At 43.7% G+C, this 27,701-nt stretch overlaps 1 protein-coding gene and 1 long non-coding RNA gene across 3 annotated transcripts in view; both read right to left on the bottom strand.

Annotated features, from left to right (window-relative positions):
- The window catches only part of LOC309708186, a 114,373-nt gene that overhangs the window by 33,368 nt on the left and 53,304 nt on the right, over window positions 1-27,701 (bottom strand). The gene's annotated exons all lie outside the window — the stretch shown is intronic.
- On the bottom strand, window positions 15,008-18,259 carry LOC309709002 (paraneoplastic antigen Ma3 homolog). Of its 2 annotated transcripts, XM_082537422.1 has the most exons (3): window positions 18,195-18,259; window positions 18,058-18,119; window positions 15,008-17,769 (listed from the first exon to the last, which is right to left on the bottom strand). In XM_082537422.1, the coding sequence occupies exon 3, from the start codon at window positions 17,120-17,122 to the stop codon at window positions 15,533-15,535; it is 1,590 nt and encodes a 529-aa protein (XP_082393548.1). In that variant the 5' UTR covers window positions 17,123-17,769; window positions 18,058-18,119; window positions 18,195-18,259; the 3' UTR covers window positions 15,008-15,532. The 2 variants fall into 2 exon arrangements, with proteins under 2 accessions (XP_082393548.1, XP_082393549.1); XM_082537423.1 differs by lacking the exon at window positions 18,058-18,119 and having other exon boundaries at window positions 18,195-18,244.

Below are 27,701 nucleotides of genomic sequence, written 5' to 3'. Positions count from 1 at the left end.
GCAACCCTCCTCCTGTTTAGCGGACTCTGCTGACATCTACTGGGCATTATTGGAAGTTGAAACACCTGCTGAACCAGGAGTTTGTACTGCTTTTCAGCAATGGCGGCCGTGGCTCTCACTCCTACATCCTTATGTCCCTCCCCCTGACCCACCTCATGTTACACTGTTTTATGACAGGCATGACACCACCTGGTACCAGCACATGTTCCAAGAGCAGTGTGAGGGGCGGGCTTGGTCTCTGAACATGTCGTGCATTTTTGCGGCACCGGAGGGAGTGGCAGCAGCGGTTACTTTTACAACAGATCAATTACAGTGGTACATGATGTCTGATGAGGCAGCTCCCCATGTGTCACTGGCCTTACATCCTGGACACCAGGCTAAGGAGCTGGGTGGAATGGTTAAACGTTCCCTTGCGGCCACTGACTGGACACCTACAAAACTCCCACAGGTTTTGTTTTCTCCATCTACCAAGACATACCAAATTTTAAATGATTGCTTTAATTCCTCAACACTGCAACATCGAGTGGTCAGCGGGTCACATGGAAGAGAACACACAGACCACTGTGATGCTGCGCCTTTACTCGACTCTCTTCCAGATTGTTTGTGGTCCCTTGGACCCACAGATGTAGGTTTAGTTGATGTGGAGCCAGTCTCTTTTCAACTGTCATCTGCTACCCCTTTGTGGCAGCCTCAGTACCCACACAGACCGGAGGCTGAGGCTGGGATTGCAGAAACAATTTCTGGTTTGGTCACTGCCGGTGTCTTGGAGCCCTCCTGCTCTAAGTGGAACACGCCCATCCTACCCGTTGAGAAAAAAGGCACGGGGAAGTTCAGAATGGCACATGATTTGAGAAGGATTAATGCCTTACTTGGCACTCCTACTTTGCCTGTGCCTAATCCTTATGTTGCCTTGACCAACCTCCCACCATCTCATGCCTGGTTCACCTGCATTGACTTGGCTAATGCCTTTTTCTGCCTCCCACTTCGTGAGTCACTGCGTGACATTTTCTCATTTACATTTAGAGGCCGACAATGGCGTTACACTCGCTTACCACAGGGATTTGCCCTCTCCCCAGGACTGTTTAATCAGTGTTTGAAAGAACTTTTACAAACCAGCCCACTACCATCTGACTGTATGTTAATACAATATGTGGATGACCTTTTGCTGTCTGCCCCCACGGCTGACATCTGTTTGGAGGCCACCAGAGTGGTACTTCAACACCTGGCCAACACAGGTTTTAAAGTGAGCAAAAACAAACTACAGATTGCAAGAAAACAGGTTTCTTTTCTAGGCCGCATGGTCTCACAGTCCGGTATTTCCTTGTCCCCAGAACACAGGAACTCCATTTTGCACCATCCAAAACCTTTAACTGTAAAAGACATGTTGTCATTTTTGGGCCTGACTGGTTACAGCAGGACCTATGTCCCAGACTATGTTGGCCTTACTTCCCCTTTGCGCGCTTTGGTAAATGAACAAGGCATGAGAAACCTCTCTGCTCCCCTCTCATGGACTACAGAAACAGAACAGGCGTTTATAAAGTTAAAACAACAGCTTTCTGTCGCCTCTGACCTTGCTGTGCCAGATTATGCTTTGCCTTTTCATCTTGATGTTTCTGGAACTGGAACCCATATCAATGGTATCCTGTTCCAGAAAAAAGGGGGAGAGAGAAAAGTGTTGACATATGTAAGCGTAATGCTTGACAACACTGAAAAACGCCACCCACCGTGCACACAACACGTTTCTGGACTTGCAAAAATCATTCAGAAAACAGCACACATAGTGATGAACCACCCACTAAAAATTTTGACATCACACAGTGTGGTGGCCTACGTCTCCTCACAGGCCTTCACACTCACTTCACTCAGGCAGAGACGCCTCAGTACCATTTTGGAAGCTGTGCATGCACAGTTATCTGCCACTTCCCTAATGGCTTTCCAAAACAGGGTCGCAACGGATTTTCTCCTCGCAGAAAGAGGCGGAGTCTGCAGCCTTTTTGGTCAGGAGTGCTGTACCTATATCCCCAATAACACAGCTCCTGATGGTTCCCTCACTAAAGCTATTACTGGTCTCACAGCTCTTACTGTTAAAATGAAGGAACACTCGGGCGTTGATACTGCCATGTGGGACTCTTGGCTTAACATGTTTGGCAAATATAAGGCCCTTGTAGCTTCCATCCTAGTTTCTATCTCAGTTTTTGTTGCTATCCTAGTCACCTGCGGTTGCTGTTGTATTCCATGCATTCGATCCCTCTTCCAGAGACTGATTGTTACAGCTCTCACTCCTGAGGATAAGGATCTCGCCCGGCAGATGCCTTTATTGGCTAGTCAACTTCCCACCTCCTCGCCAACGGATGATGAAAACTCTGATCGTGAGGGTGACGAACATTATCGTCTTTCTCTTGTTTAAATGCTTCTAGAATGGTTGTTTCTCTGTGGTGTGTTGTATTAGGCTTGTTATTAATTGTTTCCCTCACCCACTTCCTCTTGAAGGATATATCTGGTTGAACTGTGTCTGGTCGGGTTGTGAGGGTTAAGCGATGTTCTCAGGGTCTCCGGACTTAAGCCTGAGCGAATGTGTACTCCCACCACTGGATATAAATTGTTTTTTTCCACACCCCTTCCTCACGTTTTACCATGTTCACTTTTGAATGTCCTTAGCAGTTACCGTTCTGAGTTTATTTTACGGTTGATTTATTCTTTCACATTTTCACGTTTATATCTCTCATTATTATAGTATACTCTGTACTCTCCACATTTTTATCATTACTTATGCTTTTTGGTTGCTGAGTTACAGGAACTGTTAATTTTGTGTCACTACCCTGGTTGCACTAACTCGTTGTACCCTTGTGTGCAGGACAGCTGTTACTGCTTTCGTCGGGAACCGAGACTGCTTGCAGCCGACCCCTGGGCAGGGTGGTGCCTGGACTCTTTTCTCCTCATCTGCAATGACAGATAAAGACAAATGATAAGACCCGAGGAGTTTTTCGAGCCAGGCTTCGACACGTCTCTGTGTTCCTTTGAATGTTACTTATTTTTGTGTGTTGACCCATTTAAGATGGGTCAAAAGGGGGATTTGAAGAAAATATAATCTGATCAAACATTATTCAGCTTTAAATATTGTTCAGCTTTAAAGTTACTGTGCAACTGTGTAATAAAAATGTGCTCACGACTTTGGCCTTGAGAGCGATAAGAAGCGATCGCCTCATCCTGCAGGTGCAAGATATCTGCAAGCGAAGAGACTAGAACACCCAAGGCCGATTTCCTTTTATGGAGTTGTTTTTTCTGCTAATGCAGCACTTTCCTCACAACCCCCTCCTGTAAGTTTTAGAGAATATATACCCATCCTCACAGCAAATATTAGGAATCTCCTGATGTGAGCTGTGTTGAGAGGTTGTCTCTGTCTCAATAAAAGTTCACTGATTCCCCATCTGCAGCAGGTGTCCGGTTGTCTTCATTCTCCGCCAGCCTGGTTAAGTCAATTCCTCCTTAACATCTAAAAGAACCTATTTAATGAAGGAAGACGGGTTCACTTTGTGTTTAATATTATTCTATTGCTGTTGTTGTTTTTTTTATATCCTTCATGGCCCTCAGCTTCAGTCATCCGGATTTGGATTCCACTTATAGCGTTTTTAAATTTTACCATGTCAGACTTGATGTGAGATATATCGGCTGCAACACCGGTTAGGATAGCTCCAAGCTTAGTCATTTCGGCAAACAAGCCGCTTATATCCATCTTTGGTCCTTCTTCTTGGCTAGCAGGGCTAAAATTAGTACTGCTAGCATTATTTCCCCCCACCGCCATTGTGGAGATTCGAGTTTGCACGCTCTTCTTCGTTTCTGTGGCCATGTCTCTCAATAAATTCAAGGATGCTGATCTAGCCACCACAGTCTGGAAATGCATTATTTGGGAACATCTAACTTTTTTAAAACTAATGTAAGGTTGACAGGGGTCAGAGACTCTCTATGGCGGAGCCAGTCCCAAACGCTCCATCACGCAACTCCCATCCTGATCGATTTTATAAATATACATGTATTTTGCCAGAAACGCCAGGATCTCAGGTTGAAGCTCACAAAACTATTTCAAAACCACCAAAGAGCCAAAATAGTAAATGAGAGCAGGTAAACGGATTCCACTCCTTAAAGCACTTTATAGATACAAAGAAACCACTGCTCTGCATAATGCTTTATTTTAAGATAAAATAACTTTTTTAAGATAGAGAGGCCCTGTACACATCCTAACTCAGTGGTTCCTAAAGTGGGGAGCATCAGAATCTGCGAGATGTGGGCTTTCTCGCAGGTGCTGAAAGCCGACGGCTCACAGACTCTGAAGCAGCAGGTTTTGTCACTGCGACCAAAATTCACTGAACCAGCAGCTGTTAGGATGCCTGGGTCGTTGACCCAGGGTTTTTGAGTTTATTATATTATTTATACTTTCTAGTCTTTGGTTTCTTTGAGTTCTGTCTTATGGTTTATGTCTCTATCTTCTTTAGTTGCTCTGTCTCCCCTATCACCTGTATCCCCTTGTCTAGTTTGCGTCTCTGTGTATCCTTAGTTCCTATATCCCCGTGTTCAGTCAGTGTTTGTGTCTGCCCTGGTCCCACGTCTCTGTTCCCTCTGTAGTGCCTGCATGTGAGTCTGTGTTATGTGTTTCCTGTTTTACATCGAAGGTCTCTGTCTTATTCGAGTGTGTTCAGGTTACGCTTCTTTGGTCTCGTCAGTTCTGATTTGTCCCAGCTGTGTTTTCCTCCTGTTATTCATTCCCTGATTGCTCCTTCTGTGTATTTAAGCCCTGTGTTTCTCTGTGTTTGTGTCGCGATCTACCGTTTACCAAGCTGTGTGTTCTGTCAGTCCTCTGGTGTTAGTTTATTTTGATTGTTTCCAGTTATGTTATATTTGAGTTTAACATTAAAGCGGTTTTGAGTTCTCTGGAGTCTGCACCTTGGGTCCTATCCCTGTCCGCACACAGCCCTCACCTAACAGAAGATCGCGACCAGAACATGGACCCTGCAGACTCCTTTTCCTCGGAGTTCAACGGCGAGATGAGGCAGATGGTGAGTCTGCTCGACCGCATTGCCCAGTCACGGGATCTACGGACTATGGCAGTCGGGCTGAATGCAGTGGATACCATCATTCGCCATAACCCTCAGCTGTCTCAGTTTGCTAAGGACACTAAGTTGGACGACACCATTACTGCCTGGAGAGAGCAAGTAAAGGCTGGTGAGCTTGCTCTCTCACTCTCTACATCTTCCCCACCGTTACCCCAGGACAACACATACTCTCCTTCTGTCTCAACATTGCCACGGACTTCCTCTCCCTCCCCACACCAGCTGGGTTCTCGTTCACCTGCCTTTTTTCTGGCAGCTATGTGGTCAGAGGATGAGGAGGGGGTCTCTTTTTCTCCACCGGTTCCTGTTTCCTCATCCCGAAGGAAACGGCGTTCTGGCCGCCGCCACAACAGAACTGTTGAGCATTCTGACTCTGGACATTCGGACATCATACCCACTTCATCTGTTCTGCAAACTGGTTCTGCTGGAGTGTTCAGCTTCGTCTGCGCCTGGGGTCCCCATGCCGTCTGGGCCTGCACGTCCTGTCCGGCCTGCTCGTCCTGCACGTCCTGTCCGGCCTGCTCGTCCTGCACGTCCGGTCCAGCCGATGACTGGACGTCGTTGCCGTCATGGCCGGCTCCTTGACCGATGCCGCCGTCATGGACGGCCCCCTGAACTACGTCGCCGCCGGTGCCTCCCGCCCGGCCGGCCTCCTGACCTGTTTTCTGGGCTCTTGGACCATCAGCCTCCGGGCCTCCCCCCTGACCTGCCCGGGTTTGGACTGTTGTGCCGTCAGCCTCCGGGCCGGCCCCCTGAACTTTTTCGAGACTGTTGCCGGGGCCTCTGCGCCTTTCGTGAGCTCTTTTGTTTGTTTGCTTTTGGACTATGCCTGGGCCTTGGTGCTGTTGTTTCTACATCGTCATTAATTCCCTCTTACTTTTGCTGTTTTCCTTCCACCATGATAAAATGTTTTGTGCATTATTTGCTTAATTATTACCCACCCGTCTAAATAGGGTGGGTAATAATTGAATATTATTACACAGTAAAAAAAAAAACAACTACACTTAAAATAATTACACCATAAAGATGCTTTTTTTTGGTTATTTAAAAGAGTTAGTAGTTTATATTATTGTAACCTGTAATTTATTGCAGTTTACTTTTGTTTATTTGTTTACAAAAGGTTAGAGGTGTGAAATAAACTGCAATTGAGTTTGAAAACAAAATATGGATGTGTGTGGTTGGAGGATGTGTTGGTGCGCCAAGATTTTTGTGTACAACCAAGGGGGGCCTAGTAAAAAAAAGTTTGGGAACCACTGCCTTAGCAGGTTTGTAGTGAAGGAATTTAATGTCAGCTATATTACCCCTTAATCTGTATTCAAGTTGTAATGTGTTTGCTGTTCTTGATCACAGAAACAACACCAGATCACATCCTCCTACACTATGCCATACCTGCTTGTACATCATTCTGAATGTACATGTACACCTCCTCTATTCACCCTGCTCACTCCCCCCCACCCCCAACTGCAGCATCCAATACACACTCAACACAAGGCTCCAGCCTGTCTCTCTCAACCACCCAGGTTAGGAGGGAACTGAGGAGGATTAATGGCAAGAAGGCAGCGGGTCCAGATGGCATCAGCTCGAGGGTCGTCAGGTCCTGCGCGGACCAACTGTGTGGGGTGATGGAGCACCTCTTCAACCTGAGCCTGAGGTTGGGAAGAGTCCCACAGCTCTGGAAAACCTCCTGTGTTGTACCAGTGCCAAAGACTTCACGCCCCAAGGACCTCAACAGCTACAGGCCGGTGGCTCTGACATCCCACCTGATGAAGACCCTGGAGCGGTTGGTCCTGGCTCAGCTTCGGCGCCTAATAAGCTCATCACTGGACCCACTTCAGTTTGCCTACCAGCCTGGCATTGGAGCGGATGATGCCGTCATTCACCTCCTACATCGTTCCCTCGCTCACCTGGAGACCGCTGGAAGCACTGTGAGAATCATGTTCTTTGATTTCTCCAGTGCCTTCAACACCATTCTTCCCTCGGTTCTAAAGGACAAGCTGGTGAACTCTGGAGTGGACCATCACCTCACTACCTGGATCCTGGACTACCTCATCGACCGACCACAGTATGTGAGGACTCAGGGCTGTGTGTCGGACAGGGTCGTCTGCAGTACGGGGGCCCCACAGGGAACGGTTCTGGCTCCGTTCCTCTTCACCATCTACACTGCAGACTTCTCCCACAATTCCACCCAGTGCTTCCTGCAGAAGTTCTCTGATGACTCTGCAATAGTCGGCCTCATCACTGATGGGGACGACAAGGAGTACAGAGGTCTGACCCAAGACTTTGTGGACTGGTGCCAGCTGAACTACCTCCAGATCAACGCCAGTAAAACCAAGGAACTGGTGGTAGACTTCCGCAGGCACAAGCATTCTCCACTGCAACCACTGAACATCCAAGGTATGGACATTGAGGCTGTGGACAGCTACAGGTACCTTGGTGTTCATCTGAACAATAGACTGGACTGGACTCATAACTCAGACGCCCTCTACAGGAAAGGGCAGAGCAGGCTGTACCTGCTGCGGAGACTCAGGTCGTTTGGAGTGGAGGGCCCACTCCTGAAGACCTTCTATGACTCTGTTGTGGCTTCTGCTATCTTTTATGGTGTGGTCTGCTGGGGCGGCAGCATCTCTGCTGGGGACAGGAAGAGACTGAACAGGGTGATCCGAAGGGCCAGCTCTGTTCTAGGATGCCCTCTGGACCCAGTGGAGGTGGTGAGTGACAGGAGAACGGCGGCTAAGCTGTCATCCCTGTTGGACAACATCTCCCACCCCATGCAGCAGACTGTGACAGCACTGAGCAGCTCCTTCAGTCGGAGACTGCGGCACCCACGGTGTGGGACGGAGAGATTTCGCAGGTCTTTCCTCCCCACTGCTGTCAGACTCCATAATAAAGACTTTAACTGATCAAGCACACACATCCATACATATGCAATAATACTAAGTGCAATAATCCTTTCTGTCATCGTTGTATTTTTACTCAGTTGTATATAGTATTTGTGTTCTATTTTTATCTTATTGTATATTTATTTTATTTTATTCTACTGTATATAGTATTTTATTTTATTCTATTCTGTACAGTTGTGTACTGTATTTATTCTTATTGTATTCTAATTTTTGCCTCATAACTTTTGCACTGTCCACTTCCTGCTGTGACAAAACAAATTTCCCACGTGTGGGACTAATAAAGGTTATCTTATCTTATCTTATAAACCACGTCTCTTACAATCTTCTCCCTGGATGTCAGTCTCTCCTTCTGACCTTCTGACTATTGTAGCACAGCCCAGCGTTGAACTGATGTACACCAATCTGTACAGTTAGAGTAAAACATTATTCCAGTGTTACAAGATAAAGTTCAGGAAAAGTTTTTTCATGGTTCAGTAGAGGATGATTTAAAGATATGCCAGAAATGAACTGTTACAATTGGTCAAAATTACCCCATGAAAATGTGATTAATGTTAACTTTTAATAAAGAAGGAAAACACATGTAGTCTTTTCATTTAAATATATATTTTTAACGCTATGCCAGTTTTTAGCTTTGCTTAACAGTGTGTGGAACAAATCTCCTGACACAAACTGCCAGAAAACTTAAAAGTCAACCAAACACATAGGAAGTGTCAGGGCTGTTAGCAAAATACAAATCTGACTGGGCTGTAAAACAGCTCTTAACCTGTGTGGTTATTACAGTAAACACTGCATTCTTTTCTCTGTATGTTTTACTTTAAAAACTCATTGTGAGAAACACAAATGTTAACACAACAGAATTTTGCTGATACTCATCATATCGATGCCTACAGTCACAGATTGCTGTCTTTAACAGTTGTAGTGTTTCTGGTGTTTATCAGAAGACGACCATGGTGACAACATAACAAACTTTATTGCTGACTGCAGCACAGATACTGTACATGTGATCATTACAGTGCCTCTCTGTAGATTCTTTTCTATTCTTCTGTTCCTATTGTGTCCACTAGGTAGGGTAGTTTTTCACACAAGATACAACAACTCTTGTGAATATCACATTATCCCCCTTTTTAGTTATTTTCTCAAGTAATAACATAGACAAAACTTCTTGCTTTAAACCAAAAGTCCAAGTTTAACAGCAACTTGTGTCCTGCTAAACTTTAGTTACATTCAAAAGTGAAAAATAATGTGACAACACCTGCAAAAACATTTGGTACTATCAGTAAGGGTCTCATAATGTAGCTATTCCTATAAGAGGTATAGTGATCCAAGAACAGAAATGATTAGAGCACTCAGTTATACAAAGTCAGCAATTAACAACAAGGACAGAGATTCAGTAGCTGTAGTATCCAAGTAACTAACACTACTATTTAAATGTTTTTAAACAATGAATGTTATTTTTTCACATACAGTATCCCAGGGCAATTGTAGGGTGTCATGGAAATTTTAAATGAACTGCAAACACCTGGTGAGCGTCTTTTCGTAGTGGGGTTAATAACATGTTGCAATATGGAGTGGTCTCTAACAATGGCCGTCGCCCTGATCTCTTTTATACACACACAGATGAAAGACCTTCCACAACTCTTACATGCTCACATTATTCATAGTTTTGGTTCTTTTAGTTGTTTTCTGCATATATTATTTTCAGTTTCTAGTCTTTAGTTTTCTGTTACTGTGCCTTCCCTGCGATCCACATTTAGTTACTCTTGTCTCCGTGATCCGTGTTCCTTCTCTGTCTCCCCAGTCCATTATGTCCCCATGTCTCTTTCTCCCCCATCACAGTGTCAAGCCTGCGTGCCTTTGTCTTTGTCTCACACTTTGTTCCCATAATTCACAGAGAGGGCAGTGGCGCACACTAATGACATCATAAACAGGGGTGCACATAAGTGGTCCGCAGGTGCGCATTCGCTGTCAAAATAAAAGACGCGCACCAGATAAGAAGTTGCAACACGCGTTTGCGTACATATAAAAGGCACTGTTTTTGTCCGCTAGAGTGGGATTTTCACGGCATATTCTGCACTACATCTCTGTGCGTTCATCATTTATTTGAAGCCAGCTCTGTCATGATCTGCGGAGGCAGACCGTGCGGAAATGTGTGTGGTGGACCCAGGTGCGAACACAAGCAAAGATACAGGAGTGGATTAAACAAAAGCGAGCCTTTTATTATGGCTGATGAAAAGGAACAAACCAGAGTGAGGGCAGCATAAGAGTATAACTCAACAGAAACCTAAACTGGACATAAACTATGGAAAGGCTATGGCTGGAGATACGGAACACAGGGGGTGGGAACACAGATGACGCGACACAGACTACATGAAACACAGAGACTAAATACACATGAGGGATGATCAGGGGAAGTGGTCACACATGGGAGCACAGCTGACACATGAACCATAACGACAGGACAGGAGAGGTGAAACTGAATACACTGACATTGAATACAGACTTTCAAAGTAAAACAGGAAACATGGAGATTAGACATGACATGAACTAAACATAACCACGCAGACGTGACACATGAACCAGGGAGACTTAGTACAGGGGAAGATGACATAAACAACTAAGGAACAAGACTAAACAGCAATCTAGAAATTAACTAGGTGCACTAAGCTAAGGCACAACAGAAGTACAAAAAAATACATAAACTCAAACACTGGGTCGCTTGACCCAGGACCATGACAAGCTCACCTCCTGCAACCACTTTTCCGGGAATACGCACTTCTTTTGTGGTTCGGACTCCTTCTGACATTTCTTTGGAGGTGGAGGAACACCAAAGTAATTGCTTAAAGGAGCTTGCTTCTTCGACATCTTTAAGAGTTCTAAACAAATGTCTGTCCTCCTGCAGAAAATCTTATGTACGCAAACGCGCGTCTTTTATTTTGACAACACCTGCGCACCTGTGGACCACTTATGTGCACCCCTGCTTATAAATACTAACTAAACTGAACACAAAGAACATGGTACATGTTGTGATGGAAAATTTGTGCTTCACCTCATCTAACCTCTGTGTACTTTTGATATGTAACAGACAGAAAAACAGCTGAATGCTTTGCTCAAGGGACTAAATAGACAAAGATTTTATCCACATGACGGTTATAAAGGGAGATGTTGTCATCATGCTGAATTGATCCCTTTGCAAAGTTCTTTCTTTTTTTTTTCAGTAAAAAACAGAAAAATCTGTTTGGTCTTGCGAATGTGCAGGCACCACTAGCCTGCACATTCACTACGTGCGATGTCACATACGAGCCCGACGCACGCCACGCCGCGAGTCTGCACGTGCCTGTTGTGACCAATCCTATTCGCGAGGCACTATTATATGCCTTCCGGGTTGTCGCCTCGAAACGACGCGGGGGAGAGGCGTTAGCGGATGGAAGCAACAGGTACGTGGGGTGAGCGCTTTTCGCTGTTTACTATCTTGACTTGTTTTTGAATTAATTGTGGATTGCGTTCAACAGTATTTTGATACCGCCGCGGGTAGATGCGTGGGGCTCGTATGTGACATCGCACGTAGTGAATGGTGAGTTGAGCCTGAATGTTTGTTTGTATTTGTAACCTGTATCAGTATGCCAGTGCTATTAGCTGATGGGATAGCTAAGGGTGAGGCCTACTACATTACTACTACTCTCACTTTACGTGGCTGTAGTTTTGTTATTAGAGATTGTTATTTATTTTAATTTATTACAATGGTTGGATATGTATTTGTTGTATATTGGTATTTTCTCATGAACTTTATTGTGTACACTGGAACTAAAGCTAGCTTGGGAAATTTAGATGAATTTTGCTAATAGTGGTCCTGTGATTATAGTGCAGGCTAGTGGTGCCCTGGAGAGACCACAGCGACACCACTACTTTGGATGGCGAGCTAGGCCCAACGAGCCAGAACCCCAGCTACAACTTCCTGCGGTCTGGTAGGAGGCTGCTGCGGCCTACACTCTCCCCCCCCTGGTTTTCAGTCCCCCAAATCTCACTTTCGAGATCTCAGTCTTGGAATCTCAGTTCTGATCATCACACTTCCAATTTCAACCTGTTACAGACTGTCATACGCGTTGGATTTATATCAATCATGAAATAGCAACTTTATGGACATTGTCTGCCGGGGGTTGGAGGAGGTTGCTGCACCACTGTGCAGCGGATACTTTACAAGCTTGAATTATGTTTTATCTTTTCCTGTCTGCAGATTTGTAAATATTGGTATTTGGTAATTGCACTTTATTTTCACTATAAATAATAACTGTAATCACAATATCTGTGGTTGTATGTTTATTGTACTTCACTCACCTCCTAGAGCCGAATCTGATATCTTCTGAATTAGCCCAACTACTCATAACCAACTTAAATTTTTTTAGCTTATGTACTTGCTACATAAGACAAATTAGTGGCCACAGTTCTTGCATTTTGATTGGGTGTTGGAATGGCAACAGCGAATTTAGTGAAATGGTCAGTCAGGACTAAGATATCACGAGTGCCACTAGTGTCAGGCTCAAGAGCAAGAAAATCCATACACAAAAGCTCAAGGGGTCGAGATGTTTTTATGCTGACAAGTGGAGCAGCTTTTTCCGGCAGGGCTTTTCGGCGCACACAGCGGCCACAAGTCTTAATCTTCTGCTCAACATCCTTTGCCATTTTGGGCCAGTAGAATCTCGTACGGACAAGGTCAAGTGTACGTTCAATCCCCATATGGCCCATATCCTCATGGAGAATTTTCAGGACTGATGGTCGCAACTCCCCTGGAAGGACAAGCTGGTATGAAAGGTCTCCATTGTCCCGTCTCCTCCTGTACAGGACTCCATCCACCAGCTCCAACCTGGACCATTCTCTGAGCAGGAACGGAAGTTCAGGGAGCTCAGCTCTAGCTCGTGGTGGAACCCTCTCCCCCGTCTCAAGCTGGTGAATAAGCTCCCGAATGCAGGGATCTGAGTGTTGTTTCTCTTTGATGTTAAGAGTAGAAACGACAGGCAGCTGATGACAGTCCTCGGAACAGTAACTGTCAGGGATAGTATCCATTTGAACTGACAAAGACTCGACAAGTGTGAAGCCAACCTCACCGCAGTCACCCGGCCGTGTGGCTCTGACCAAATGACTTTGGCAGATTGCTCTCACAGTCTCTTCTGAGAGGACATCAGAATCAGCTGTGTGTTGAGAAATGAACTGACGAATGAGTTCATGGTCATTAGAAACTTCATCATTGGAGCAGGAGTAAGGTCGTCGCGAGAGCGCATCAGCGTCACAATTCTGTTTGCCAGCTCTGTACAGAAGTTTAAAGGAGTACGTTGACAATGCAGCCAACCAACGGTGTCCAGTAGCGTCCAGTTTAGCTGTTGTCAAAACGTAGGTCAATGGATTACTGTCCATCACCACTGTAAAATCTGCCCCGTACAGGTAATCTTGGAATTTCTCGGTCACACTCCACTTAAGGGCGAGGAATTCCAACTTGTGGGCTGCATAACGGCTCTCACTCTGCGACAATCCGCGGCTAGCATAAGCTATGACCCGGAGTTTCTCCTCTTGCTCTTGATACAACACAGCTCCAAGTCCGGTCACACTCGCATCGGTGTGCAGAATGTATGAACGAGACGGGTCTGCAAACCCAAGGACCGGGGCAGTTGTAAGCTTCTCAATCAGGGTCTCAAATGCAACTTGACAGTTGGTATTCCACCTCTCACCAAAGGGTTGATTTGGCCCGTAGGTGGATGTCTTGCGAGCTTTCAGGGTCTTTGATCTTTGAACCGGAGGATATCCACGAGTCAGGTCATTGAGTGGTTTGGCAATGACGGAATAGTCTTTTATAAACCGCGGTAATAGCCAGCAAAGCCCAGAAAAGACCTCAATTGTTTCAAAGTCTGTGGAACCGGCCATGTCTTGATGGTCTCTATCTTCTCGGGGTCTGTTTGAACTCCTTCCTCAGAGACAATATGACCCAAGTACTTTACAGACTTTTTGAAGAATCGACATTTCTCCAGTGCCAGTTTCAGCCCATATTCCTTCAACCGGTTCAGGACTCTCAGCAGCCTTCGTTCGTGTTCCTCAAGAGTGTCTGAATAGATGATTAAGTCATCAAGGAAAACGAGCACTTCCTTTAGGTGGAGGTCCCCCATGCATCGCTCCATCAAGCGCTGAAATGTGCTTGGGGCGTTGGTGACACCTTGAGGCATTTGGTTAAACTCCCAGAACCCAAGAGGAGTCACAAAAGCAGTCTTTGCCTTGTCTTCCTCCTCCATCTGGATCTGGTAGTAACCGGACTTCAGGTCGAGTACTGAAAACCACTTAGAACCAGTGAGTGCTGAAAAGGATTCCTCCAAATTAGGTAAGGGGTATGCATCCTTGATGGTTTGAAGGTTTAGTTTCCGGTAGTCTATGCACAGCCGGACCTCACCGTTCTTCTTCCTGACCACCACGATAGGCGAAGCAAAAGGAGACGATGATTCCCTTATAATGCCGGCTTCCAGAAGCTCACGCAGGTGACGGCAGACAGCTTCAAAATCTTGTGGATGGATTGGCCGGGCACGTTGCTTGAACGGTGTATTGTCATGGAGTGGAATATGATGTTTGACAGGTGATGTACATCCAAAATCCAAGTCATGATGCGAAAAGACCTCCGAGATGTCATTCAGCTTGCCTATGACTCGCGTCCTCCATTCAGGTGACAGTGGGGAATCACCAAAATCAAAATTCAGGCTGGTGATAGTGTTCCTGACTGGAAGATGGGTCACGCGATGTTCAGACAAGATGGAGTGGTAGGTTTCCAAATCCGCAATGACACTGTGAGGTGGAATGAAGGTATCTTGCTCCGACTCATTTGTAATAACCACGGGAACCTTGTATGGAGAAAGAACAGGGAAGTTGATGAGACAACTGCTGACGCACAAACCCCCAGGTAAGGTGGAAGCAGGATGCTGTAGGAGAACACTCTGGCTAAACAGTGGGGTGTTTTCAACACCGCTCTGTACCCATGAGTGCTAGGCTGATAGCTCGGATGCTGGTTAAGATGCTGTTCATACAGGGGTTCCAGGGTGTTCATCCCAATTAGCACAGTGGCGGGGACGTCAGGGTGTACGTCCGGAACAACTAGAGCCAATGTTGTTACTTCATATTCTTCACCAACAAGATCTCTGGGGAACTTGACGGAAATCTCAATGTATCCAAGATATGGAATGGTTTGACCCGCAGCACCTTCCACCTGGAAAAGATCATGGAGTGGTTGAATTTGTTGTTCATGAAGATGATTGTTGTAAAAGGATACAGGTATTGTAGTAACCTGTGATCCTGTATCAAGCAGGCATTTCTGTGGATGGCCTGCTAGGGTCACCTCTGTTGTGCATCTTGACCCAACTAACCCATGAGGTAACATTGTGGTTGCCTTCGGACAAGTGTGTAGGTCTACACAGTGAACAATTTCCTCCTTGTTCCTTTCCTCCTTTGCGGGACAATGTGGGTCCTGCACAGTTCCTGTACGTCCCATTACAGGAACTGTATCTAGTTTAAATGTCCAGTTGATGAATTCCGCTTCTGCCATTTTGGTTTCCTTTCACTGAACTGTTTGCGTTTTGCATTGACCAATGCAGAATTGGGTCTGTTCTCGCACTGTGGTCTAATGTGTCCATCTTCCCCACACCTGAAACAGAAACCAGGCTTGGGGTTAGGTGATATAGTCCCCTGTGTATCCGTTCTTTGCTTCTGGTGCTGCTTTGGAACAGGAGTACAGGACTGGTGAGACTGGGAGGCAGTTAAGGCGGCAAGTTGCTTTTGTATCTCCGCCATCTGCTGGGTGAGAGTGGACAATGCAGCACAGACCCCCCTTTCTTCTTCTACTGCGAACTGAGCTTGAGCTGCAACTCTGTGTCTTGGTGTTCCCAGATGTTGCTTCATCCTCAGAGTTTTGCTAGCTTCTCTGTCTTCTTCAGTTCTTAATAGGAGTAACAGTTCTGCAAAAGAAGGTGGGTTGGATTTTCTCTGCTTCAGCTGGAGCTCAGAGATAAGGTTACTATCCCAACATCCCCAACAGAATTGGCTGAGCAGGTGCCTGTTCACTTCACCCTGCTTGACTCCTCCCCGCTTGACAGCTAAACTCAGGGCCACCTGAAGTCGCTGTAGGTAGCCGGATGGTTTCTCACCCGAGTCTTGCAGTGTGTCCATGAACTTCGCATAAAGTTCTTCCCCGTCCTGTACAATTCCATAAGCAGAATCAAGATGTTGAATATAAGTCTCTGCTGGTAGGTCGGGGTTAAGGTGCTTGATTATGTCCGCTGCAGGTGGTAAAAGACTATCAAGGATGTGTCTGGATCTTCGCAGTTCTGAAATGGCTGGATCCTTTAAGATGAGATCCACTCCAGAGCGCCATGTATCATAGTCCACCTCATGCTGTGGGTGTGGCAGTCTCCCAGAAAACCTGCGCAGCCTATGGGATGAACGTATGTTTACATCTTCGCTCTTTACTATATGCTCCACAACATACTTCTGTACTTCAGGTGGATTTAACTCAGCTGCAGACATACTGATAGAATGTCCTTCTGTTGTTGTAGGATGTAGGGCAGCTGAAGAAGTGACAGGAATAGCCATGTTGTGGGTTTGTTGATCCGGAGTGGCAGCCGTTTTGTGTTCAGATGCGGCAGTGCATTCCTGCTTGAGCCCTTCTGGTTTTCCTGGGTGCAGTTCTGAAACAGCTCCATTTATTTGGGTCATTAGTTCTTGAAGAACTTCAGCAAAATCCTGACCAGACAATTTTGCTACTTGTCTTAAGTCAGCTAAATAAGTCTTAGTCTTTGTGCACCCGACAGTAGCCGCATAGATTTTAGACAAGCTTTTTATATGATATTCATTATTTAAGGGCTTAAATGTATATGGCAGAATCGGACCCAATAAATCAAAAGCAGACCCTGTTTTAAACTCAACGACGAGCATATTATTAAACTCAGAACCGGGTGAGTTTATTGGCACGGAGCGTTCAATAGCACCATACTGGAGAAGAAAATCTTCAACCTCCTCAACCTCATATGCGGGGACGCCACTGACCAATACCGCGTTTGGTATTTTAACACCTAATGACTCCAACAAGTCCATGTTCATAGTAATATGGTGAGATAGTGAGACTGAATGTACACAACAATATTATACTTGACACAACCTCCTGGCTGGTTCGCCACTAATTTGTCTTATGTAGCAAGTACATAAGCTAAAAAAATTTAAGTTGGTTATGAGTAGTTGGGCTAATTCAGAAGATATCAGATTCGGCTCTAGGAGGTGAGTGAAGTACAATAAACATACAACCACAGATATTGTGATTACAGTTATTATTTATAGTGAAAATAAAGTGCAATTACCAAATACCAATATTTACAAATCTGCAGACAGGAAAAGATAAAACATAATTCAAGCTTGTAAAGTATCCGCTGCACAGTGGTGCAGCAACCTCCTCCAACCCCCGGCAGACAATGTCCATAAAGTTGCTATTTCATGATTGATATAAATCCAACGCGTATGACAGTCTGTAACAGGTTGAAATTGGAAGTGTGATGATCAGAACTGAGATTCCAAGACTGAGATCTCGAAAGTGAGATTTGGGGGACTGAAAACCAGGGGGGGGAGAGTGTAGGCCGCAGCAGCCTCCTACCAGACCGCAGGAAGTTGTAGCTGGGGTTCTGGCTCGTTGGGCCTAGCTCGCCATCCAAAGTAGTGGTGTCGCTGTGGTCTCTCCAGGGCACCACTAGCCTGCACTATAATCACAGGACCACTATTAGCAAAATTCATCTAAATTTCCCAAGCTAGCTTTAGTTCCAGTGTACACAATAAAGTTCATGAGAAAATACCAATATACAACAAATACATATCCAACCATTGTAATAAATTAAAATAAATAACAATCTCTAATAACAAAACTACAGCCACGTAAAGTGAGAGTAGTAGTAATGTAGTAGGCCTCACCCTTAGCTATCCCATCAGCTAATAGCACTGGCATACTGATACAGGTTACAAATACAAACAAACATTCAGGCTCAACTCACCATTCACTACGTGCGATGTCACATACGAGCCCCACGCATCTACCCGCGGCGGTATCAAAATACTGTTGAACGCAATCCACAATTAATTCAAAAACAAGTCAAGATAGTAAACAGCGAAAAGCGCTCACCCCACGTACCTGTTGCTTCCATCCGCTAACGCCTCTCCCCCGCGTCGTTTCGAGGCGACAACCCGGAAGGCATATAATAGTGCCTCGCGAATAGGATTGGTCACAACAGGCACGTGCAGACTCGCGGCGTGGCGTGCGTCATAACACATCCCAAGTTCCTTTTATATTGTTTTTATTTTCATATAATCTTCTTCTATAATAAAGTTGTTTGCTCGTTCTTATAATATCAGTCAATTTATTTCTATATGCTTTATATCTTTGTTCCACTTCTTTTGTTTTTACTTTGATAAACTGTTTATACAGATTGTTTTTCTTTTTGCAGGCATTAATAATTCCTTTTGTGAGCCAAGGACTTTTTATCTTTTTTTTTCTTTGTCATGTGTTCGTTTACAGGACAATGTTTATTGTACCACATAGTAAAAATATCTAGGAAATTGTCATAAGCCTTGTCCACATCTGACTCTTCATACACCGAACTCCAATCTTGTTGTGCTAAATCGAAATTGAAGGCATGAATTGCTTCTTCATTTATTGTTCGCTTTGCTATCATGATCTTGGTATCTATTTTTTTAAAATCACAGTCACACAAAGTAAAAACTGGTAAGTGGTCAGTTATATCACAGACAAGCAGGCCACTATTAATTTGGAAATCCATGACATTAGTAAAAATATTGTCAATAATAGTGGCGCTATGTGATGTTATTCTGCTTGGCTTTGTTATTGTTGGATATAGTGATAAGCTGTACATCGTGTCAGTAAAGTCATCAATGGCTTTTAACCTTGTTGGGTTTAGCAAATCAATATTAAAGTCACCACAGATAAATAGTAATTTTTGGTTCACCGAAGCAAACGTTTTTTCTATCCATTCATTAAAAGTGTCAATACTTGAACTGGTTGTCCGATATATGCAACTTATTATAACATTTCTCTTTTTTTCATTCATGATCTCAATAGTCAAACATTCCAAAATTCCATCAATAGCCATAGACATAGTTGTTACAACATTATATTTTATAGAGTTATGAACATATATAGCAACCCCGCCGCCCGCCTTATTTAATCTATTCATGTATTTTAAATCATATCCATTCAAACAAAAATCTATTCCTTTATCGACATTGAACCAAGTTTCAGTGATGGCTATAATACTAAAGGGGCGAGAAAATTGTTGCAAATAGTCCTTAATGAAATCAAAATTAGAGTACATACTTCTGCTGTTAAAGTGAATTAATGAGAGCTTCCCGTCTAGGTTAATTTCTTTTTCATATTGTTCCTGAGTGAAATAATTACAATTTTTAACAAAAGTAGAGAGAAAGTTACTTCCAGAATCTATTTCTGGATCTATTATATTATGCTCCTTATATTCACAATCTAAATCAATTACTTTCTGTTGAAGAATTAATTTCAACATGTCCATGTCATTTCCTGGTGTAATTAGAGATGTTGGTGTATTTATCATTTGATTGTCATTAGAATTATATATTACCTCGATACATTAGTGTCAGTTGTACTTGTCCAGATCCTCCATGTTCCTCACTATCAGTACTTTTGCCTCTTCTGGTGTCCCGTTTAGCTTAATGAAAATCTTACAGTTTGTTACCCATGTATGTTGTATTTTACCGTTCTTCTTCAGTTGCCTTGCCTTCCTCGCGATGTCTGCGTTTTTTCGTGTCAGATGCTCATTAATGAAAACATCCGTGCCTTTCAGTTTGCATCCTTGTTTCAGCAGTGCGACCTTGTTCTTCCGATTGACAAATCTCATAACGACGGCCGGCGGTCTGTCACTCCTCCTGGGCAGTGAGTGACATGCTTCTATGTGCTCCAGGTCCATCTCTATCCCCTTGCTTTGGAGGAAGGACGCCACCTGTTGCTCCACCGAGCGGGTCTCCTCGTCGCTGGGCTCCCCGACGTTCCCGGCCACTGCGTGCGCGTACAAGCACGGCTTGATTTTAATACCGCTGATGACCACGTCGTTCGTACGGGTGTACTGCTCCAGCTCATCCACCCGCCGCTCGAGATCCATGATCCGTCTGTCCTTTTCGGCATTTTGGAGGCGTAGCTGTTTTACCTCCTCCAGTAGCCCCAGAAGCAGCTCCTGCTGCGCCCTGACTGCTGCCATGTCTCTGCACAGCGCTCCGAGGGAGGTTTTAATGTCCTCAACCTCCTCTGGTGTTGGGCCTTTCTTGGGTGGCATACTGAAGCGAGAGCACGAGGCGGCCACCACGAGGGACCCGGAAGCGGAATTTCTGATGATGGCACCTGGCTAGGCCTGCTGGCTGATGGAGGAGCCTGGCTGTGGCCTGCTGGCTGGGCCTGCTGGCTGATGGTGGAGCCTGGCTGTGGCCTGCTGGCTGGGCCTGCTGGCTGATGGAAGAGCCTGGCTGTGGCCTGCTGGCTGGGCCTGCTGGCTGATGGTGGAGCCTGGCTGTGGCCTGCTGGCTGATGGTGGAGCCTGGCTGGGCCTGCTGGCTGATGGTAGAGCCTGGCTGTGGCCTGCTGGCTGATGGTGGAGCCTGGCTGTGGCCTGCTGGCTGATGGTGGAGCCTGGCTGTGGCCTGCTGGCTGGGCCTGCTGGCTGATGGTGGAGCCTGGCTGGACCTGCTGGCTAATGGTGGAGCCTGGCTGGGCTTGCTGGCTGATGGTGGAGCCTGGCTGGGCCTGCTGGCTGATGGTGGAACCTGGCTGTGGCCTGCTGGTGTTGGGCCTGCTGGCTGATGGTGGAGCCTGGCTGGACCTGCTGGCTGATGGTGGAGCCTGGCTGGGCCTGCTGACTGGGCCTGCTGGCTGATGGTGGAGCCTGGCTGGACCTGCTGGCTGATGGTGGAGCCTGGCTGGGCCTGCTGGCTGGGCCTGCTGGCTGATGGTGGAGCCTGGCTGTGGCCTGCTGGCTGATGGTGGAGCCTGGCTGTGGCCTGCGGATGCTGCGCTGCTGAGGAGCCCGTCTTTCCTCAGTGTACGCTTTTGTATTAACTCTTGGAGTTCTCAAAATCCTTGTACAAAGCTACATGGATAAAAATGAAAGGAAATACCAGATACTCCGGCTTCCTCCCACAGTCTAAAGACATGCACTTAGTGGGGTTAAGTGAATTAAATTTGAAATTTAATTGAAAATCCTTTGCAGCCGTGAACTCATGAACATCACTAGATGCTGGGTTTCCTCCTTTTTAATGCTCTGCCAGGCCTTTACTGCAGCAGGTTTTAGTTGTTGTTTTTCTGTGGGCCGTTCTGTCTGAAGTTTAGTCTTCATCAAGTGAAATGCTCAGTCGGGTTAAGATCAGGTGACTGACTTGGCCATTCAATAATATTCCACTTCTTTGCTTTAATAAACTCCTGGGTTGCTTTGGCTGTATGTTTTGTTTATGTCAATCAAATTAACTGCATCTAGCTGGATTTGTGCACACAGTGTGTTAAAAAAGTGTTAAAGTGGGATTCAGCAGGTGGGGGAAAGCTAAAATCAATTGTAGTGGCTCAGAGTAGGGAAAAGAATCATAACTCACAATGATTTCTACTGAGAGCTTCAGTAGATTTTCTTAGTTTACTGGCTGTGATCAGCTGACCTGCTGCTTTTTGTGGATCTACACAACTGAATTCAACCAGATGTCAGCATATGTTTCAGGATTTGTCCGGACTGATTTCCATCCTCTGCACTAACAGTAGACTTTTTATACTGTCTTTATATTAGACACTCTAAAGTTGTAACTCAGTGAATGAAACGTAGTATCATCAGCTTAAGTTCAAATTCATTTATGATATAATTTATGTAATTTAACTCTGACCAGCCAATGTGCAGCAGTCACACCGTTCTTTACCTTAAACCCATCACACTACAGCAAACTAACCTGTTTATCCTGGATAAATCTGCAGAATGTTTCCATGCAGTCTGTGAATAACACAGTTAGTCTACCTCAGTTTGTTTTGCAGCAGGTTTCCAAATATTAAAAAACATAATGTCACATGTACAGACATAATATCTGATTTAAAAATATGAGGGGAAAAAAACGGTGAAATTGATTAACCTGGTTTCAAAGAGGCTGTGATCTGTACATGTTGTAGAACCACATCGAAACAAGCTGGGGCTCGATTAACCCTCACCAAACTATCTGCATTTTGGTGTCAATTGATTTAAGACTTATATCACTTTTGGACTCAGGAAACAACTCAAGATGTCCTGGTATTCTGAGAATTTAAAAACATACTGTCAACTTGCAGGTCCTGACCTCAGCTTACTCACCTGTCAGACGGACCCCAAGTATCTCCTGACAGATCCCAGGCTTGAATTTTGGTCACATTCAGTAGCCCCCTCCTGGCTTGTATAGGACAGCAGTTGGAAGCGAGGTTATCGGGGTGCTGACAAAATTTCTCTTTGTATGAGGAACCTATGATGTTATCAGATCAGTACTTCTCTATGGCTGTCTTTACCCCCTCCTTTTTTGCCTCAGTTGGCATCAGCTCATACAGTGCCAGAAGGGAGTACGAAACTGTATCTGGGAAATCTTTCAAGCTGTTCAGCCAATTTCTGAAGCCCACAGAGTCATCAACATCGAGGGCAAAGTCCCCTGACCAATCATTGCCTTCTATCACTTCAGTGTGGTGTTGATGGAGTATGGGCTCAAAATGTGGTCATAAATATTTTGTACTTGTAAAAAAGATTTGTGTGTGCGTAAAAAAGATTTGTATGTGTAAAAAGAATTTGTGTGTGCGTAAAAAAGATTTGTGTGTGCGTAAAAAAGATTTGTGTGTGCGTAAAAAAGATTTGTGTGTGTAAAAAAGATTTGTGTGTGGACTTAGGAAAAAAAAACCCTGCAAGTTACAAGTACGGATTTTTGACCCTATTTTTCTACCCTTCATCTGATTGGTCAATGTCATGTCAATCACAAATGTAACAATCCAATCAGAGAACAGATGGGTTTGGCTGTCGGAGGGGCGCTTTTTTGAACTGCAGGTCCTTGAAGGGTGATACAGTTTGAAGCTGGAGGATCGCTATATAAATATCCGATAGCAGCTAGGTCCCCTAACTTTCAGTAGCTGTTGAAAGGAAAAAGTTGTGGTATATCAGTGGTTAGAAATAACATTATTACTTTAGGATTAGTTTAACACAAAGTCAGGGCTGACCCAGGACCATTGCTGTGAGTCACAGTGCGCAGCATAAAAGTCCTTTCACATCGGATGCAGGATACGCTGCTAATGCTAACTGCTAACTAAAAGCAAAGGATCCAGAATTTGTTACGCTGGCTGCTGGGCTCTATGGGTTTTTGCAGCAGCTCTACCTGTACTAGATGCACCTGCTCCTTGTCTTTTCTATCTCTGACTTTATGTCCTCTACAAGAGTTTGTTTTTTTTAGCTAGTTCTTCAAATGTTCAATAAAAACATGTATGCTAATTCATAACGAAGAAAGCTTTGTAATGAAGACTGTCATTTCCAAAACACTGCCCGCCCCCACCCCGCGGTCCGCAGCACTGTTGAAAAGGCTGTGGAAGTCCCTGTATTAAACACGTAGACCTGTGACATAAAAATGACCAAACTCGGACGACCACAGACTGTTTTCCTTCGTGGTGATGAAGGAAAACGCTGGGTTGGCATGTAAAAGGGCATTTATTCCCTTCAAAGACCTGCAGTTCAAAAAAAGCGCCCCTCGACAGCCAAACCCATCTGTTCTCTGATTGGATTGTTACATTTGTGATTGACATGACATTGACCAATCAGATGAAGGGAAGAAAAATAGGGTCAAAAATCCGTACTTGTAACTTGCAGGGTTTTTTTTTTTCTAAGTCCACACACAAATCTTTTTTACACACAAATCTTTTTTACGCACACACAAATCCTTTTTACACATACAAATCTTTTTTACGCACACACAAATCTTTTTTACACATACAAATCTTTGCTTTAATGCCTCTGAACTGAACTCACATGTATATTTTGTTGCTTATTTGCACATAGTTCTGAAATTGTTATGGTGTATTGTATTTTGAATGTCAATGGTTACTTACCATAAGTACTGTTTAATTGACGTTTACATGAATAGAGAAATATTTGAGCAACTTAGATGTTTAGTTCTCATATTTGATATACTTGGAAATTGAATGTTGTACAAGAGAACTGTGAGATTCGATAAGATTTAAGATGTTGATGCAATGAATACGAGGTTGATGCAATATTTTGATATTACATTTTAACCTTAAACAGTGCATCTGAAACAGGCTGATTAGAATGTACATTTTATGACCTGGATTATAGGTCAGGTTTTTTTGGAGAGGACAGAAAAGTCCAAGGACCAGGACGATATTCCGGTTGTGATAGATGGTGAGCCAACCACTTTGAGGACGATCTACCCCAAAGAAGATACACACCCACACACTCATACATTCCAGTTACACTCACAAGGACCTTTGAAGTTGGCTATCGCCAGCTTAACTCTAAATTCTTAAAGGGTCTCAACGAGTACTTTTATTTTGTTTGAGTGTGCACACTATTTATTTTATTTTATACTTTATCTGTACAAATTGGACAAATATCTGTTATACCTCGTAACAATACAAGAGTGGCTACTCAAAAGTTAACATTGTGTCCAGGTCATTATTGCTGCTCAATACTTTGGTTCCATATGAATTTGGTGTCTTCTGATTCTGGCCAGGGTCTTATTACGAGCCCAAGTAATTATTGTGCTGTAATTTACCCTTATACCTTAAAGTTGGTTACACATCACTCAGGATATCCACATTCATTGAATTTTATTTTAAATTTTGTAATAATTTTTGCTGTCTCAAAGTTGCTCTTATTTCTTCTTAGATATTAAAATGTTTTAAAAAATTTAATAACAGGCCGATGAACACTGAACATCTTGTTTAAAAAAAAAAACTTTAAAAAAAAACTGTGTATGTGTCTGTGCCACACTTGCTCTTTCATTTGCACTTGTTAATTGGTCTTTCATTTAAGAATAGGACACATGATCTGATGAAAACGATCGTCATGATTTTGTCTTTTCAAAATCGCCACCATTTATTATAATAATGATTATAATAAAAATAATAAGAAATAAACTTGAAATGTGAAAAAAAAACATATTAATGAACTAAAATAAGAACTAGACTTTTGAAAAATGTAACTAACTGAAACAATTTTGTGAACTCAGAAAGCTGAAAAAAATAAAATAAACGCAGGAAATATTCTTAGTTTTAGTATATGTTAGTTTGATAAAGAGTTTATCACAACTTGCCTAATGAGGCTGTCATAAATCCGTTCATTGAGACTTTGGATACAAGACTGCAAGTCAACTGCTTTCAAGATGTAATGTCTGTACTGATTTTTCAAAATCTTACCTGTCACACAAACTCTTCCAAGTCATCCAATAATAAAACACATATCAAACAAAAAAAAAACTAAACTGAAACAAGAAAATCCACTTTGGAAACTACCTGAAACTAAACCGAATTAAAAGCAGAAAGTCAGAATGAAATAAATAAAAAATCTAATTAGTAAATACAAAACTTTAATAAGTTGGGTTTTAACATTTCCATTTAGGGAATACTGTATTGTACCAACTTATTGTCATGCGTGAACCATTGTGTGATCAGCTGATAATCAGTCAGCAGTCACTTGTCAAACTCTTTCTATCCTATCTGAAAGTACTAAGTTTATATTTCAGTGATATGAATAAAAAAGTAACTGGAAATCTCTCAGCTATCATCACATGTGATGTAACAGTAGATAGCTGCTGAACTGAGATGGTCGTGACTTTTTCAGTGTAAGAACAATGCAATGCCTACACACTGAGGATCGCCCTCTTTCATTTCTTAAGTGTATTTAACACAATTCATCTTCTGCTTGTGAGAGAAAAGCTACAGGAAATGTGTAGGAACTAAACCCTCCACCTACATCCAGAGGCCACCGTCATAAGAAAAAAAATGCAGATTTAAGACATTTTAAGTAGACTAATGTTTCAGACCTGAAATCTATGCAAACAGACCAATTCACCCTCTAAAAACGGACCTTTTTGGAGGGTCTCTGTGTAATGGTTTTCAATGGCCTGATTAGTTAGAAAAAATAATTTGGACCTCACTTCATGCATACATTCATATGCTTCATTCATCATGCATACTTAAATATGTAAAGGGAATGTTACGGCTGGGTAGCCGATGAGTTGTGGCGTGGACCCAAAAGCAGATGCACTGGAGGCAGAATTGAATCTAACACAAGGCAAGTCTTCATTTTGGCCAACAATACACATGAAAATAAACAACAACAAAAACAGAACGAGAACTAACAAAACCTAGACTGGAAGAAAATATAACATGAAACCCAAAAATCCTGATAATGTCACGGTCCGGGGCAGCGGCCGTGTGGAGAGCGGAAGGAGGACTCAAAACGCAGCACTTATTCAGGTGTGAGGGTGATTTATTGATAATATCCAATATAAAGTGGGGATGGTAAAACAGAACTAAGGATGAACTAACTGGGAGAAACTACACAAAAAAATAGCAAACCTGAGCATGAAGGGAGAACAGCAGGGAGAGCACGCAGGGGATTACACCAGGTATGAACACAGACGACGCGACCAGGAACAGAGGCAAACACACACTAAAAGTACACAAAGAGACACTGGGAAATCACACACAGGTGGGAGACACAGCTGGACCTGATTAACCTGACGAGACAGGGGAACACTAACACCAGGGACCAATAGAGGGAGCACAAACTCAGAACCCAGTACCTAAAATCCCAAAACACAAACCATCCCAAAACAGCCCATGAATGATAAAGAGAATAATAACAATAAAGAACATAAACACAAAGTCACTGAGTCATGGCCGCAGGACCATGACAGATAACACTAACCTTTGAGACACAGTGAGATGGGAAATGACTTGACAATGAACAAAGGGAGACAGAGGACTTACAGTTTTTTCTGATTGCTTAAGCACATTTTTTGTAACTATTGGCTAATTTTGCAAAACTCTTCACACAAATAAGAAAACCTGTCACCCAATAATCAAAACATTGTAGTTCTCTTGCAAAAGCAAACACAGCTAGATTAACTCTTCACACCTTCGTAAAAATGGTGTTTCCGTATCAAACAGTACACACAAGCCATCATCTACTAAGCACACAATGCGCCAACTGCACACTGATGGTATGAATACAAAACACATCTGGCTTTTGCTTTCTCTGTGCACAAGGTAGGCTATGTCAGTTTGAGCTCATACTTCTGTCATAGATCCATAAGCATAGAGGGATCCAAACTTCAAGTACTGGTGTTTATTCAAACACATCAAAACGAACACAAGTGTCTATTTCCAAGTATAGGATTATTTGCAATCGCCATAATGACTATATGGGTTACTTGGTCTGCAGTGAACATGCTTCCTCTGCCCCCAGCATCTGGTCATCTAGCAATTCTGTAAAGTAACAATTTCAGTATTTTTACATCAATGGTATTGGTGTGTTTCTCATTGGCATATGGCAGTGCTACAAATCTTTGTGCGAAGTGACTGTACTAACCGATTCTCATTTCAAGA

The sequence above is a fragment of the Aulonocara stuartgranti genome (assembly GCF_965226115.1).
Source record: "Aulonocara stuartgranti genome assembly, chromosome: 6".
NCBI classification, from domain to species: Eukaryota; Metazoa; Chordata; class Actinopteri; order Cichliformes; family Cichlidae; genus Aulonocara; species Aulonocara stuartgranti.
Note: the sequence above shows the minus strand (reverse complement) of the source record. Positions and strands in the feature narration are given on the sequence as shown.

What these genes read in the sequence shown, in the direction of transcription:
- LOC309709002 (XM_082537422.1), bottom strand. Translation starts at nt 17,122, where the DNA reads ATGAACATGGACTTGTTGGAGTCATTAGGTGTTAAAATACCAAACGCG.